The sequence below is a fragment of the Miscanthus floridulus genome, chromosome 5 (assembly GCF_019320115.1).
Source record: "Miscanthus floridulus cultivar M001 chromosome 5, ASM1932011v1, whole genome shotgun sequence".
NCBI lineage: Eukaryota > Viridiplantae > Streptophyta > Magnoliopsida > Poales > Poaceae > Miscanthus > Miscanthus floridulus.
The window spans coordinates 34586024-34602297 of NC_089584.1; the positions used below are offsets into that span (position 1 = coordinate 34586024).

Genomic DNA, 16274 nt, shown 5'->3' on the forward strand with positions numbered 1-16274 from the left:
AGCCTAAAAATAACTACAAAAGTCTCTTTATATTTTCTAATTGATAGGAATATAGATTTGGTGAATAAATACTCTTCAACAGCTTCTCTAATCAGATTTTTAAATATTGTTATCCTATATTATGGATTTAAGCAAAGATGACTCTCTAAAGTGGACATAAAATATAGAGAAACTGTTAGAAGATGAAAGATATAGAAAACGATTTTTATTTAAATAACTTTTTAAATGCTGATTTGGAAAGACACATAAAGCCATTTTTATTTAAATAGCTTTTAAAATAGTGATTTAGAGATTATTAGACCGTGATGATAGTCGGTCTCTTTTTCATCCGTCTCGCCGGTCACTCCGTCAGTCCGTCAGTCCCGGTCTACGGGCCAAAGCCAAACCGATGACTGCGGGGGCTTATCCGCACTCCGACCGGTGCCACCTCCTCTCAGCTCAGCCCGCTCCCAGTCCCGTCCGCAGTCCGCACTGCCGCCTCGCCATGGAGGCAGCCGCCGCCGCCGCCGCCGCCTTGTCCCCTCCCCGCGTCGCCCTCGACGCCCGCACACTCTTCTCCCCGCCCCGTTCCCTCCCCGCCTCGCCCTCATCCCAGCTCCGCCTCGCCGCCCGCCCCCGCGCGCTCGCCGCCGCCAAGCCGCGGTTCCTGAGCCCCCACCGAGAACCCGCCGTCGACGGCGGCCGCGGCGCCAGGGATGTTGTCGCGATGGTACGGTCCGCGCTTGGCCGAGCTCCGGGGAGCGAATTCGGCGTGTCTGGAGTGCGATAACGCCTAAGTGGGGTTTTTGTCTGTTGTTGGTTCCCGCCTGCAGGTGGTGCCGTTCCTGAGGGGGACCGCGTGGGAGCAGCCACCGCCGGATTTGGCCTCGTTCCTGTACAAGAACCGGATCGTGTACCTGGGGATGTGCCTCGTGCCGTCGGTCACGGAGCTCATGCTCGCCGAGTTCCTCTACCTCCAGTACGACGACGCCGAGAAGCCAATCTACCTGTACATCAACTCCACTGGCACCACCAAGGTTTGGTGCTGCTTCTGATTCACCTTTCCTTGATTTCCTTGTATGGCGATTATTACTTGGTTGTATCAAATGAGTGCCGACGTAGATCGGAGCTCACAACCAAAATGGAAACACACCGACCTAGGAAAACAATAAATATGATAAGGCTAGGAGCTTGAAGTATGCCTGGATTATTTGACAGACCTATGGCTCCAAAAACCTTTTGTAGGCTTGAATTTGGCATCAATTTAGTTTAGCCTGTGGATTTTTGGTTCTTTAATCCTTAGCTTTGTTCACCTAGAATATATGTAAGTGTATTTGTTTTCTCACCCGAGCACCAAGTTTTCTAATTTTTTGTTTTAGCAACTTATCTCTAACAATCACAGATTAATTCTTGTCCTAATTCAATCTTCATATCATCTGATATGCTTTCTCCCTCCTTATTCAGAATGGCGAGAAGTTAGGTTATGAGACAGAAGCTCTTGCAGTATATGATGCTATGAGGTCAGCTTTGACTGTTTGACATACTATGTATTTTTACTGCTTTCTTGTTCCTTGCAAATCTATTGCTGTTCCTAATCCCCCTCTTAATGACTTCACTTGGCTGATGCTTTCCACATGTTCTCGATGTGAACTTGTATTAGTTAGCTCATTATAAGAAACATGCCTATTTTTGTGGCTGCCTGGCAAGCATATGGCCTGAAAAACTCAGACTGAACTGAAATATTTTATCTTCTATGTAGATCGGAGCTCTTCTGTATGGAAAACAATAGCTATTGAGTCCATGCCACTTATAAGGAACATGTCTATTTTTGTGGTTGGCAAGCATGTGGCTTGAAAAACTCAAGACTGAACTCAAATATTTTATCTCCTATGTAGATCAGAGCTCTTTAGAATGGAAAACAAGCTACTGAGTCCATGCCACTACCCCATTTTCACATCCCACCCACGCCTGCTTACCAACTAGTCCCACTAGAAACTAGGAATTTTGTCCGTGACCAAATACTTATAACTATAACACTTGTCCAAGTTCCCTTCAGGCCAATTCCATGTTTATTGCACTCCATGTCAAGATGCTATTTTGTCCATTAATTTTTATCGCAATACATTAGTAATATAGCATTTTGGAAGTTCTTTTTAGTAATGAATCTGCCAGTACCTTTTTATTACTTTAATATGTTGTTAGTTAAAGCTATTAGAGTTCAATCATACTCATATTTCTAAAGTAACATATATAGTGGAATAAAGTGTGAAGCCGCATGCTTGGTGACTGGTGTTATATATAACTACACTTATTGGATGTCTTAGGTTTTCCCCTTCTATAACTGCTAAACTGATAAGCTTTCTACAAAAAGCAGGGCCAGGTGCCTTTGGTCTAGTAACCGTTAAACTTCAAGATAAGAGCTCAACACAGTAGCCTATGGGACTTTGCTGAGGTTTGAAGTTCCCCAAAATTTTGCGAGTCACACAGAATGACTTTGAAGTCTAGCACATTAAACACTGCCCATATAGTTAATAAATAAAAATTAAGGTACAATGTTGATTCAGCTTCTTATATTTTGTCCCCTTGTACAAAATAGAATAGTCCATTAGGTGTGCCTTCTTCAGTGATTCATAACATGCATTACTTTACTTGTAGTAGCCTGTTAACTTCCCCTTGTTCCAATTGGCATTACCATGCCAGCTCTTATTCCTTCTTTTTTTTTTCTTTAAAAAAGAACTATGGAGTACTAGCTTAATATCTCTACCCCCATTGCAGGTATGTTAAAGTTCCTATTTTCACTCTGTGTGTTGGTAATGCATGGGGAGAAGCTGCTTTGCTCTTAGCTGCTGGTGCTAAAGGTAACCGTGCTGCACTTCCATCATCGACAATAATGATAAAACAGGTTATTTCTTTTTCTTCTGTTGATATATACACATTCTAATTTCTTTGTTATTTGAGGTTAATGCTCATGGCACACAAATAAGAGTAACATTATACTGCAGAATGTACTATGATCTTACACCCTTGCTCCAATACTGTGCTGCACTTGCACATACTTTGTTTATGGACACACAAAATATGTGCAGTGTCATTGGTATTTGTTTGCTAATAATGTGAAGCTAGAATGTCTTACCATTGTGACATGCAATGTGCAGCCAATTGGTCGTTTTCAAGGTCAGGCGACAGACATTGACATTGCAAGAAAAGAGATTCGAAATGTCAAGATAGAAATGGTATTTTTCCATCTCTTGTATAAATAAAGATTTTTTGAGGGCATGTATGAATAAAGAATTAATAAAATTATCTTGGATTTAAACTAATCTACCATAGCTAATGCTACCTTGTTTTGGGCAGTTGATATTATTGCTCCACATTATCAATGTACAAACATAGAAAGTTGTGCTTGTGCAGCGTCGAACTTATATTTCTTCAGTTCTTTCACTTGGTGATTGGAAGAACCATTGAGGAAAAAAAAGAAAATGACCATCCTACTATCGTTAATACGACCATCCATTCAACAACAACAACAACAACAAAGCCTTTAAGTCCCAAACAAGTTGGGGTAGGCTAGAGTTGAAACCCAACAGAAGCAATCAAGGTTCAGGCACGTGAATAGCTATCTTCCAAGCACTCCTATCTAAGGCTAAGTCTTTGGGTATATTCCATCCTTTCAAGTCTCCTTTTATTGCCTCTACCCAAGTCAACTTCGGTCTTCCTCTGCCTCTCTTCACGTTACTATCCTGACTTAGGATTCCACTACGCACCGGTGCATCTGGAGGTCTCCGTTGCACATGTCCAAACCATCTCAATCGGTGTTGGACAAGCTTTTCTTCAATTGGCGCTACCCCTAATCTCTCACGTATATCATCGTTCCGAACTCGATCCCTTCTTGTATGACCGCAAATCCAACGCAACATACGCATTTCCGCGACACTTAGCTGTTGAATATGTCGTCTTTTCGTAGGCCAACATTCTGCACCATACAACATAGCAGGTCTAATCGCCGTCCTATAAAACTTGCCTTTTAGCTTCTGTGGTACCCTTTTGTCACATAGGACACCAGACGCTTGCCGCCACTTCATCCACCCTGCTTTGATTCTATGGCTAACATCTTCATCAATATCCCCGTCCCTCTGTAGCATTGATCCTAAATATCGAAAGGTATCCTTCCTAGGCACTACTTGACCTTCCAAACTAACATCTTCCTCCTCCCGAGTAGTAGTGCCGAAGTCACATCTCATATACTCAGTTTTAGTTCTACTAAGTCTAAAACCTTTGGACTCCAAAGTCTCCCGCCATAACTCCAGTTTCTGATTCACTCCTGTCCGGCTTTCATCAACTAGCACTACATCGTCCGCGAAAAGCATACACCAAGGGATGTCCCCTTGTATGTCCCTTGTGACCTCATCCATCACTAAAGCAAACAAATAAGGGCTCAAAGCTGACCCTTGATGTAGTCCTATCCTAATCGGGAAGTCATCCGTGTCTCCATCACTTGTTCGAACTCTAGTCACAACATTGCTGTACATGTCCTTAATGAGCCCGACGTACTTCGTTGGGACTTTATGTTTGTCCAAAGCCCACCACATAACATTCCTTGGTATTTTATCATAAGCCTTCTCCAAGTCAATAAAAACCATGTGTAGGTCCTTCTTCTCCCTATACCGCTCCATAACTTGTCTTATTAAGAAAATGGCTTCCATGGTTGATCTTCCGGGCATGAAACCAAATTGGTTCATAGAGACCCGCGTTATTGCTCTCAAGCGATGCTCGATAACTCTCTCCCATAGCTTCATAGTATGGCTCATTAACTTAATTCCCCGGTAATTTGTACAACTTTGAATATCCCCTTTATTCTTATAGATCGGTACCAATATACTTCTCCTCCACTCATCAGGCATCTTGTTCGATCGAAAAATATGGTTGAACAGCTTGGTTAACCATACTACAGCTATGTCCCCGAGGCATCTCCACACCTCGATTGGGATACCATCCGGTCCTATCGCCTTACCTCCTTTCATCCTTTTCAACGCCTCTCTGACCTCAGATTCTTGGATTCTCCGCACAAAGCGCCTATTGGTGTCATCAAAAGAGTCATCCAACTGAAAGGTTGTGTCCATATTCTCACCATTGAACAATTTGTCAAAATACTCTTGCCATCGATGTCGGATCTCATCCTCCTTTACCAAGAGATGCTCCCTTTCATCCTTAATGCACTTAACTTGGTTGAAGTCCTGTGTCTTTCTCTCACGAACCCTAGCCATCCTATAAATGTCATTCTCTCCTTCCTTCGTACTTAAATGTTGGTAAAGATCCTCGTACGCTCTACCCTTTGCCACACTTACAGCTCGCTTTGCAGTCTTCTTTACCACCTTATACTTCTCTATGTTGTCCACACTCCTGTCATGGTACAAGCGTCTATAGCATTCTTTCTTCTCCTTAATAGCCCTTTGGACTTCCTCGTTCCACCACCAAGTATCTTTAGCCTCGTGTCCCCTTCCTTTGGTTACTCCACACACCTCTGAGGCTACCTTCCGAATGTTGGTTGCCATCTTGTCCCACATATTGTTTATGTCGTCTTCTTCCTTCCAAGAGCCCTCTTTGATAGCCCTTTCCCTAAATACCTCTGACGACTCCCCTTTCAGTTTCCACCACTTTGTTCTTTCAATCTTAGCTTGTTTATCCCTACGGGCACGCACCTGAAAACGGAAATCTACCACCAAAAGCTTATGTTGAGAAACAACACACTCCCCTGGTATCACCTTGCAATCCAAGCATGCTCGTTTGTCCTTTCTTCTTGCGAGGACAAAGTCAATCTGGCTACAGTGTTGTCCGCTACTGAAGGTCACTAGATGAGATTCTCTCTTTCTAAAGAAAGTGTTGGCTATCATCAGGTCAAAAGCTACCGCGAAGTCCAGAACTTCCTCCCCCTCCTGATTCCTACTACCATACCCAAAACCTCCATGAACTCTTTTCAGTTTCCAAATACAGGCAGGCCACAAAAAGATCACTAATTGTTATTCATGGTTACTGGTTTAAAAATGAGTTTGTGTTAAGAAAGTTTGTACATTGGGAAGCCATCTTTATGGTTTCTGGCTCATAGTGGTAGTCATGTGCCCTGGGAAACCTGGTTGTGCAGGGAAACTATGGTCCCCATGCTGCCTTGGTCATGTTCCTGTCTGTACAGAATCACAATGCAGGAAGAAGTAATACCCCCACTCCGCCCCATTTCTTTTCTAAAAAATAAAGTAAGTAAAACAAACCGGAAGGAAAGAGAGGGTTGGGGGGTGGGGGTTCCCTACACTGGCTCACAAGCTTTATGTTTTATGACTAGATTATAGAGTACGATTGTTTTAAGGCCCAGCACAGGTGTTAAAACTTTTGACCAAGCTTTGCACGGGAAAAAGAAGGGCTTCCATTCTATGGATAGGGAGTTTTTTTTTTTAGGTATTATCTAATTTGCTATGATCTTATGTCCTCAAAATAAGTGAGATACATGAATGTGGAATTATGTACTTCATGGTTATTTTTTCACTGTATTCCACTTTATGTATATAAGCTATTTTCATCTGTAGTAATTGATCACAACTCAATTTATGAAGTTTGCTTACATGGAAGTTATCTGAAGCTTACACCAAAACATTGTAGTGTGTAGTAACCATGGATGTTGAGAACAGTACTTTGGCCTAATGTTAGGGAAACCTGAATCTTTTCTTGGCCTAATGTTGGGTTGTTGGCTGAAACACATCGCGTCTAGTTTGAATATACAGATCTCAGTCACTTTGCATTGGAAAAATGTATCTCAAAACTGTAGCCTATATATTTCCTTGCATGAAACTTAGTTATTCTTTCTTGCTGCAATTCCCATTGGGGTGAGAAGTTTCTTCCAGTATACAATTTACTGTCTTAATTTGCGCTTAGGTTAAGCTGCTGTCAAGACACATTGGTAAACCGATTGAAGAGATTGCTCGGGACATCAGACGTCCTAAATACTTTAGCCCCAGTGAAGCTGTGGATTACGGCATCATTGACAAGGTAAACAATCACCATAGCAGACCAGAAGAAACTACTCAATCTGATCTGACAACAACTGCATGTTCTACAGGTGATATACAACGAGAAAATCCAGGAAGATGGCGGTGTCGTGTCAGAACTCAAAAGATCAAATTTGATTTAGTGTTCTTTTTTCACAAGTAGACACGTCTTTGTATGTTTAGTGGTCATTCACATGTGTTAGTATTGAGTAGTTACCACTCAATGACTCATTAGCTGGCTGTAGAGGCGTAGAGCACATAATTGAGTAGCCAATGCAATGAACAAGCATTTCCTTCCTCCTCTGCCATTTCAACACCGTATTGCCCTTACCCAATGGGCGTGCTGAAAGATGAATTTTGGTAGGTTGTTGAGCGTTGGTGCCCTGTTTGAGTGTTTGTTTTAGCTTGCAGGGGAAGCATATAGTTAGATCGTGGTAATTTACTGTGTGGCTTGTTACAATCTGGACCCTTGATTGTTTCAGCTGATCTCATAGATTGTTACAGCCTGCAAGTAGCAATCCACAAAATTGCAATAAAGCAAATAGGGCCTAATCTCCATAATTTGAAGCGAAGGAAAAATATAGAGATTCATAGGGGGGACCTATAGAATTCTTATGAAATTGCATGTTCATAGAATTTTTGGAGAATTTCTAGCACGAGGTACATTATTTTGAAAAAAAAAGGTACCTGTCTTACTCTTCAAATTCTTGTGTTGTTTTCATTTTACATCTAAGCAATCATTCTTGCAGTTTTTATGTGCTTTTTTATTGGCTAATTTTGCTCCGGATATTTTCTTATTTTTTTGGTTAGTATTCCCTACTCCCTAGGATTTGAGGTATTTAGGCAGTTCAATCCTGTGTTTTCGGTGTTGCACCTTGAAAATCATGTATTACATATTCAAGAAAAAAAAAGAAAATTCTGTATTACAGATAGATTTTTAAATATACTTGTGAAAGTTACCGGTTGATAGACTTGCTGCATCATGGTGATTAGTGAAGCATGACAAATTTTGGTCGAGGAGACTTTTACCTGATCGCAGTAACACTAAACTGATTTGCGTTTCTTCCAAAAAAAATATTTGATTTGTATGATAAATGTTGCAAACAAGTACGATTGGTCCAAAATGTTGGATTGCTAACAATGGTTAAATACTTTTATTTTATTCAACTTCTGAAAAAAAAATCATTTCCCAGGCATACAGTATGTGTGTTCTTGTTTTTTTTAAAGGAAAAAAAATATGTGTGCTTGTTTTGAAAAGCCTCCCCTGTCTCGCAACCAGGCGAGCCGCTGCCCACAGTGTGTGGCTCGTGGGTCCTTTTCCAGTTCACACTCGCACACATGCATCTGTGATCTGTCCAATGTTGCAACGGAAGCCGCCACGACGTCCCTCCGCCGTCATAAAAGTTGTTGCGAAGCTGCGGAAGCATTTGACATTTCAACCAAAGCGAAAGCGAGCCTGCGCTCAGCGTGACATGGGATCGCACCCGCACCAGTCGAGCAAGAGCGGCAGCGGCAGCAACCGTGGAGCCATGGAGGAGGAGGACCGGCTGAGCAGCCTCCCCGACGACCTCCTCCACGCCATCCTCCGCGGCCTCCCGCTGAAGCAGGCCGTCCGCACCAGCGCGCTCTCCCGGCGGTGGGCGCGCCAGTGGCTCCGCGCGCTGGCCGCCTCCCGGGTGCTCGACCTCACGGACCGAGACTTCGCCCGCGGCCAGCCGCCGGCGCGGGCCGCGGCCACGGTGAGTCGCTGCCTCCGGCTCCACGCCGAGCACGGCGCCCCGCTCGACGTGCTCCGCGTGGCGCTGCTGGCGTCCCCGCCGTCAGGGTCAGGGCCAGGGCCGAGCGACGGCGCGTCGTTCGGGCGGGACGTCATCGGGTGGGTCGCGGCCGCCGTGAGGAGGGGCGCCAGGGAGGTGGAGGTGGACGTCCTGCACCTGACGCCATCGCAGGACGACGACGACGACGACGCGGCGTTCCTGGAGCTGGAGCTCCCCGGTGACCTGTTCCAGGCCAGGAACTCGCTGGAGCGGGTCGCGCTCGGCGGGCTCAGCCTCCGCGCCGTCCGGCTCCCCGCGGCAGGCCTCGCTGGCCTCCGCTCGCTCTCTCTCAGCCACGCTGACGTCACCGACGAGGCGGTCCGGGCCATTCTCTCCAGCTGCCGGGCGCTCGAGTCCCTGAGCCTCAGGAGCTGCTCCCTGCTCACCTCTGTGTGTGTCGCCAGCGAGCGGCTGCGGGAGCTGCAGCTCCTGGGCTGCCGGGCCGTGCAGGAGCTCCGGGTCGCCGCGCCCGCGCTGGAGTTGCTCACCCTGTACGGCCACGTCTGCTGGAGCGAACCGGAGCAGAGCTGGCAGGAGGGCAACCCTGTTTACTTCGACTTCGGTGACATGCCGGCGCTGCGGGACGCGTATCTGTCGCACCTCGGCTGTGGTGACTACAACATCGTCCACGACATGGCCTACCCCTGCCTCTACTACGTCGTCGCGCATGCCCGGGTCTTGACGCTTTGCTCCATCGGCTTGCAGGTACCGATATGTCTAATTGATTGCAATAAAATCTCCCGCACAAATACTACGCACTTCAGTAGACACGGAAGAACAAGAAGATAACAGAGCAGGCTCTAACAATTAGATACTCTACTCTTGTCGGTCAGCTTCTTTACCAACACGGCTGGGATGAGAGCGCATTCAGGGAGATGCCGAAGCTAGAAGAGCTGCAGCTGCTGCTGGCCTCCCCAGAGCCATGTTTCTACTGGGACAATGAAGACCAGGAGCATGTGTCCACTTTCTTCATGCTCACCCCGCTCCCAGTCCTCCAACGTCTCTTTCTCCACGTATGTAAAGCGCTCTCTCTCTTCGTCCAAACTGAACTTTGAGTTTGCACCTCTGATCTGAGAAAAACGTGTTCCAATTTGGAACCGAATGCATGCCGAATCTATCCGCAGCTCCCCAGCGATCCTGGGTACGGATGGAGCAGCTCGGCAGCAGCGCGGCCCGAGGAGACCGACGGCGCAGACATGACACTCGAGCACGAGGTCGTCCTTGACCAGCTGACCTTCATCAAGGTTGTGAATTTTAGGGGGACAAGGCGAGAGCTGCGGCTGCTCACCTTCTTCCTGAAGAGGGCCCCTAGCCTGGACCAGCTGGTGCTGGTCACGGCGGAAGGAGAGGAAGCTCCGGCAGACGAGCAACTAAAAGCCATGCAAGAGCGGGTGTCGGAGTTGCAGAGGTCGTCGCGCGAGGCACGCGTCTCCGTGTGCCGGCCCAAGGAAGACGATAGCCCGAACCATGCACACACCAGGTTCTTCCACGAGGATGATGAGTATGTAGCTAACTAAACTATGCATGCACCGATCAGGCATGATTTGACGATATATAACCACAGCAGCTCTGTACCAAAAATTAAGGTGTTAGATCGGCCTGCTCTGTACAATTTAGAAAGAAGGTGTTAAGACTAAATTAAGATAACTCTGACATTAAGTCAAACTTTTCGTAACTCTGACCAACTCTATTAAAAAATGCATAAACAGATACAAAGTGAAACAATATTCATTTGATACATTATGAATTATATTTGAATCCAACATTTGTCTGACATTATACTACCCGTCCGGTGCAATTTTAGCACTCAAATATTGTCTAAAAAAATACAACTCTAGCTCCAGACTAGTTTGTGGGACCCTCCAACTCTAGAAATGATGTCCTAAATAGAAGCATCATATGAATGCATGATGTCAACCATAGTAAATGTAAAAATTGTATTATTTATAGAGCAGAGAGAGTATATGGTAATACATTTTTCTACCAGCTTGTCAAAGTTAGAGAAGCTTGACTTAAAACAAAACTAAAATGACTTAATATTTGAACGGAAAAAATAGGATCCACAAATGAGTATGATGTATGCTTACGATAAAGACCTGTTTCTTTAAACTTTGTTTTTCAAAGCTATATATGTTGCAAAAACTGCATTTTGAAAACTTGCAAAAGCTATATTTATGCCCTGGGTTTTTAAAAAATAAATTGTTTGATATGTCTAATATCCTCCAAATATTATCTAACAAAACCTAGCAAAAACACTTCTAGACTACCTTATGCCTTCTAAGGGCAACTCTAGTGTATAATTTTCTAGTAAGACGCAAGGTGGCATGTCACAACTCACAGGGTGTTGTCCTAGTTAAACAAGTCAAAACGAGTGTAAATCTATTACTCCATATAAAGGTGGGCTCTCCATGTAATAAAATATATAGTATTCTTACTTTACCGATGAAGAGAGAATTAGTGGTGATGAATACAATTTATTTATTCTTGGCATAAAGTACAAAACCAAGTAAAACGGGGAGTGAAATACACTGGCGGCCCTTTAACTTGTCGGTCTGTGCCAATCCGGTCCACGAACTTGCAAACGCGGAAAATAGGCCCCTGAACTTGTCAATTTGTTCACCGTAGGTCCATTTTCCATCCGGCACGGCCTCCAGGCGACGTGGCAGTGCCAGCGTGGCGGACGAAGCACGTGAGCCGACGAAGCACGTGAGCCGCATGTTTTAATGGGCCTGCCACGCTCGTCTGCCGGCACCGCGTGCGCTCGGCCGCGGCACCACGCTCGCCCGCTGGCTCCGTGTGCTCGCTGCTGCATGCGCTTGCCGGAGCCGTTGCGCCGCCCGCCGGTGCTGCCACGCTCGCCCGCCGGCACCGTGTGCGCTCCTCCGCGGCACGGCGCTCGCCCGCTGGGCACTGGCTCCGCGTGCTCGCGTGCTTGCTACCGCGTGTGCTTGCCGGAGCCGCCGCGCTCGCCCGCAGGTGCCGCCACGCTCACCCGTGCGCTTGCTGCCGTGCTCCCTGCTGCGCTCGCCCGCAGGTGCCGCCACGCTTGCCCGCCGACACCGTGTGCGGGGCATCGACACGGTGGTCTCGGCGCAGGGCAAGTTCGAGCTCGGCCTCTTCAGCCCCGGCGGCTCCGGCCGGTTCTACCTTGGCATCTGGTACAAGAACGTGCCCGTGCAGACTGTCATCTGGGTCGGCAATCGTGTCAATCCCCTGTCCGGTTCCGGTGTTGCCTCCACTGAGCTCCGGGTGTCCTCCGACGACGGGAACCTCGAGCTCGTCGGGCTCAGCCCATCCTCTGCCACGCCAGGCATCCTGTGATCGTCGAACCTGTCGTCGTCTTCGTCGGTGTCGTCCTCGCCGGGGTCGAACGTTGCGGTGATGCGTGACAACGGCAACACGACGGCAACTCCTCCAACGTGCTGTGGTAGAGCTTCAACCACCCGACGGACACGCTGGTGCCCGAGGCGTGGCTCGGCGAGGACAAGCTCACCGGCGAGTACCAGACGCTGACGTCGTGGCGCAACGCCGACTCGCCGAGGACCCCGCGCCAGGGATGTTCATGGGCACGGTGGACCGCAACGGCAACAGCGAGTTCTTCTACCTCTGGAACGGCTCCCGCGCCTACTGGCGCAGCGGCATCTGGACGGGGCGCGTGTTCGCCAACCTGCCGGAGGCCGTCAACAACGTGCTCTTCAACCAGCGCGTCACCAACGTGCTCTACGACAACGCGACCGTCACGTGCATGGTGCTGGACCTCACCGGCCAGACGAAGCAGTTCATCTGGGTCCCCGGCAGCCAGAGCTGGCAGTTCTTCTGGGCCGCGCCCACCGTCCAGTGCGATGTCTACGCGCTCTGCGACGCCTTCGGCGTCTGCAACCAGAGGAGCCAGCCGCCGTGCCAATGCCCGCCCAGGTTCGCTCCGGCGGCGGACCGGGACTGGGGCCTCAGCGACTGGAGCGCCGGGTGCCACCGGAGCCTGTCGCTACAGTGCGGGGGCAACGGGTCAACGGTCGCCTTCCTGGAGCTGCCGGGCATGAAGCTCCCTGACGATTCGCTCTCCGTGGCGGGTGCCCAGAGCAAAGCATGCGAGTTGGCTTGTCTAAACAACTGCTCCTGCCAGGCCTACACGTTCTCTGGCGGTGGCTGCGCCGTCTGGCACGACGGATTCCACAACCTTCAGCAACTGTTTCCAGATGCCGGGGGTGAGCGCGCAGAGCCAGCGCCCAGCGGGCGAGCGACGTGCCGCGGAGGAGCGCACATGGTGCCGGCTGCCACTGCCACGTTGCCTAGAGGCCACGCCGGATGGAAAATAGATAACCGGTGAATAAATTGACAAGTTCAGGGACCTATTTTCCGCGTTTGCAAGTTCATGAACCGGATTGACACAGGCCGACAAATTAAAGGGTCGTCAGTGTATTTCACTCTAAAACAGGTACACTTAAGGTCCTAAACTAGCACATGCTATCCAATATGTATTTTACATTTGTACCTCATTTTTTCTCTCTTATCTTCACACATCTTTAGCCTAAGCTGTCCTAATACATATAGAGGGCTTTTATTTATATATTTCCAAATGGTAACTTTAAAAACTGACCGTTTGTTTTAGCTTTCAGCTAGGATCTATGATTGTGGCAGCCGGACATAATCCCGAGTCAAGAACTTGAAGAAATGAAGAGGAGTCGGCGGTCTGTAGATGTGCCGTGGCCATGAGCCTATGTCAGTGAGTGTGGGCGCGAGCAGGGCCGCAGGGGCGCGCACTGCAGGCTTTGTTTGGGACAACGATAACGATACCTCAGGACGTTCACGCCTACCTCCACGCCCCGTGCCTCGCGCTAAAGGACGAGACGGACATACCTGACCTCACGCCGTACGCCCCCACGCCTCGTGCCTCGGGCTAAAGGACGGGACGGACACACCTGCCCTTGTGCCTCACGTCGTGCGCCTCGTGCCTCGTGTCGCGCACCCTCGCCCACGCCTTTTTGCCTCTCGCCGTGTCGTGATTCATCCGCTTGCGTTCCATCCGCCTGTCGACCGTGGGCCACCTCGAGCTCCAAGTGAACGAGCCTCCATTACGGTGCAGTAAGTAGATGAGCATATGTTGAAACCGTATATTTTATGAGTTTTAAATGTATATTGCATATATTTTATCTGGAGATTGCAAAAATAGATATGGTATTGCATATGTTGCAATAACTATACATATATGTTGTAAGTGTATGTTTCAAATGTTTCAGCTCTTTAAAATGTACGTTGCAAGTGTTTTATTTGAGCGTTGCATATGTTGCACTGGCTATACACGTATGTTGCAAGTGTATGTTTTAGCTGTTTTAAACGTATGTTGCAAGTGTTTTATCTGGATGTTGTATATATTGCAGTGCACATACACATATGTTGCAAGCATATGTTGTAAATATTTTATCTATTTCGGACGTATGTTGCAACAAATGCTTTATGTTGCTAGTGTTTCATCAGCAGGCGCGATTAGGGGGCATAGGCAGAGGTGGTCCCTCGGGCGCAGCAGTCCTCGCGTGCGCGCGGGAAGCCAAGCAGACGCGACAGTAGGCGCGAGGCACAAAGATGTATCCATGGGCGTGGTAGCAGATGTGGAGCACGAAGCTACATTCATGCTCGACTGCTGATCTCTCTCCTTATTCTGCGACTGGTCAACAGCAGAATCACGCGCCAGCAGTAGCATGCAGGCAGCAGGAGTGCACGGCCAAGCGTGGTCCGTCGCTGCTGCTCCTGATGGCAGCGGGTGCGATGCTTTCCCCCCACAAGCGTGTACGGTCAAATCAGGACCCGATGGCAGACACGGGGAAGAAGCACGCGCGAGCGCTGCGTGGGAAAGCTAGACATGAGGCGGGCAACAAGCTCGAGGCGTCCAGACGCGTTGCTAGCGCTGACGTCCGGACGCTAGGCGTCCTGTTGGGACAGCTAGGCACCACTTCACCAAGAGGACGAGTGAGACTTTTAACTTCGTGTCTTTGGGCCGAATTGTTTCAGACCTGTTTGTTTAAGTTTTTGACCACTTTTAGACTACTCGCTCCGTCTCTTTTTATCTGTTGTTCTCACTTTTTGAGAAGTCAAATGTACTCAACTTGACTAAATATATATACAAGAAAAATATTAATATTTATAGTACATAATTAATATCATATCATTGAATCTATATTCATAATAAACTTATTTGGAGATACGAATGTTGTCAATATTTTTACAAATCTAATCAAATTGAGAAAATTTAACCAGCACGTTTTACATAGTGACAAATATACTGCACGTTTCACATAGTGACAAATATGAAGAGACAGAGTAGTACTAGTTTTTGGGACTTCCTAAAAAAATCAAACAGCTTCCATAAGCTAAAAGCCTAGAAGCTCACTATAGTGAGCCTTTTCTTTTCTTTTTAAGAATATGATAGTGAGCTTTTAGCTTTTAGCTTCTAGAAGCTTTTTAGCTTTTGAAAGGCCAAAAACTCTCAGAAAACTCAAACAAACAAGCCGTTAGATTACTGCCAAACATGGATGACAATGATTTTGAGCGGTAGAGGCACGCCCAGTCATCTTCCGTTCCTTACTTCCTTCCCCAACGTGATCAATTTGGTGACCAAGTTGAATCATACACGGGCTTAGAAACTTAAGTTAGTTGGATTGGAATGGAGGGAGTATAATCGTATCTTTTGAGAGGGAGAGAGAGAGAGAGAGAGTATATTTGGATATGATAGCTTTGACGATGGGTGACGTCATTTCTTGCTCGATGGTGCTGCTATGCGCGGGCAGGATGGGCAGCATGAACGTCACCTTCTTCACAGCCGCTTTCTTATCTGGCGGGCACCTGAGGTCAAGGCCCGATGGGCGCTTTGCTATCCGAAGACCAACAATGAAAGGGAATAGACTTCTAAAAGTGATAGGAATAAGAAAGTTTATTTCCTATTCTAAAAAAAGAAAGTTTATTTCCTTCAATATTTACACATATAATATTAAAAAAGGGTTATTACGTTCTTACCCCTATTTTGAACCCCAATTGTGATTTTACCCCCATTTTCTTCTACTTTATGTTTTTACCCCTGTTTTTCCAAAACGAAGGTTCAGTTTACCCCTACTCCGTGAACAGTAGGTAACGGTGTTAAAAAAGTTGAAAGATGACAAGTTTGCCCTTCTGAATATTGCGTTTTTGCCCCTATTTCAAACCCCAATTATGATTTTATCCCCACTTTCTTCCACTTTGTGTTTTTACCCCTACTTTTCCAGAACGAAGGCTCCGTTTACCCCAATTCTTAACTCAGTTATCTACATCCGGATCAAAGCAATTAAAAATTAACAAAAGCCCTGTGAAAAGACAAACTTACCCCTTATCTCTCGGTCGTCTCTCTCAGGGTCGTCCCTCTCAACGCTAGCAGGCAGCGAGCGGCTGGGTGTGGCGGCGGTGGCGGCGAAAGGGC

General features: G+C 47.1%; 3 protein-coding genes across 3 annotated transcripts; all 3 read left to right on the forward strand.

Annotated features, from left to right (window-relative positions):
- Positions 1-379: 379 nt before the first annotated feature.
- On the forward strand, positions 380-7626 carry LOC136449822 (ATP-dependent Clp protease proteolytic subunit-related protein 4, chloroplastic-like). Its single transcript, XM_066450018.1, has 7 exons — positions 380-709; positions 813-1016; positions 1444-1499; positions 2755-2881; positions 3135-3212; positions 6901-7014; positions 7085-7626. The coding sequence occupies exons 1-7, from the start codon at positions 389-391 to the stop codon at positions 7154-7156; spliced, it is 972 nt and encodes a 323-aa protein (XP_066306115.1). The 5' UTR covers positions 380-388; the 3' UTR covers positions 7157-7626.
- Positions 7627-7826: 200 nt separating this feature from the next.
- LOC136449820 (F-box protein At3g62230-like) lies at positions 7827-10519 on the forward strand. The gene is made up of 3 exons (XM_066450017.1): positions 7827-9535; positions 9664-9843; positions 9955-10519. Exons 1-3 carry the CDS (start codon positions 8216-8218, stop codon positions 10345-10347), a joined length of 1893 nt encoding a protein of 630 aa, XP_066306114.1. The 5' UTR covers positions 7827-8215; the 3' UTR covers positions 10348-10519.
- A 1867-nt stretch (positions 10520-12386) lies between these two features.
- LOC136454505 (G-type lectin S-receptor-like serine/threonine-protein kinase At2g19130) lies at positions 12387-13157 on the forward strand. The gene has a single exon (XM_066454904.1). It carries the CDS (start codon positions 12387-12389, stop codon positions 13155-13157), a length of 771 nt encoding a protein of 256 aa, XP_066311001.1.
- The last annotated feature ends 3117 nt before the right edge of the window (positions 13158-16274 follow it).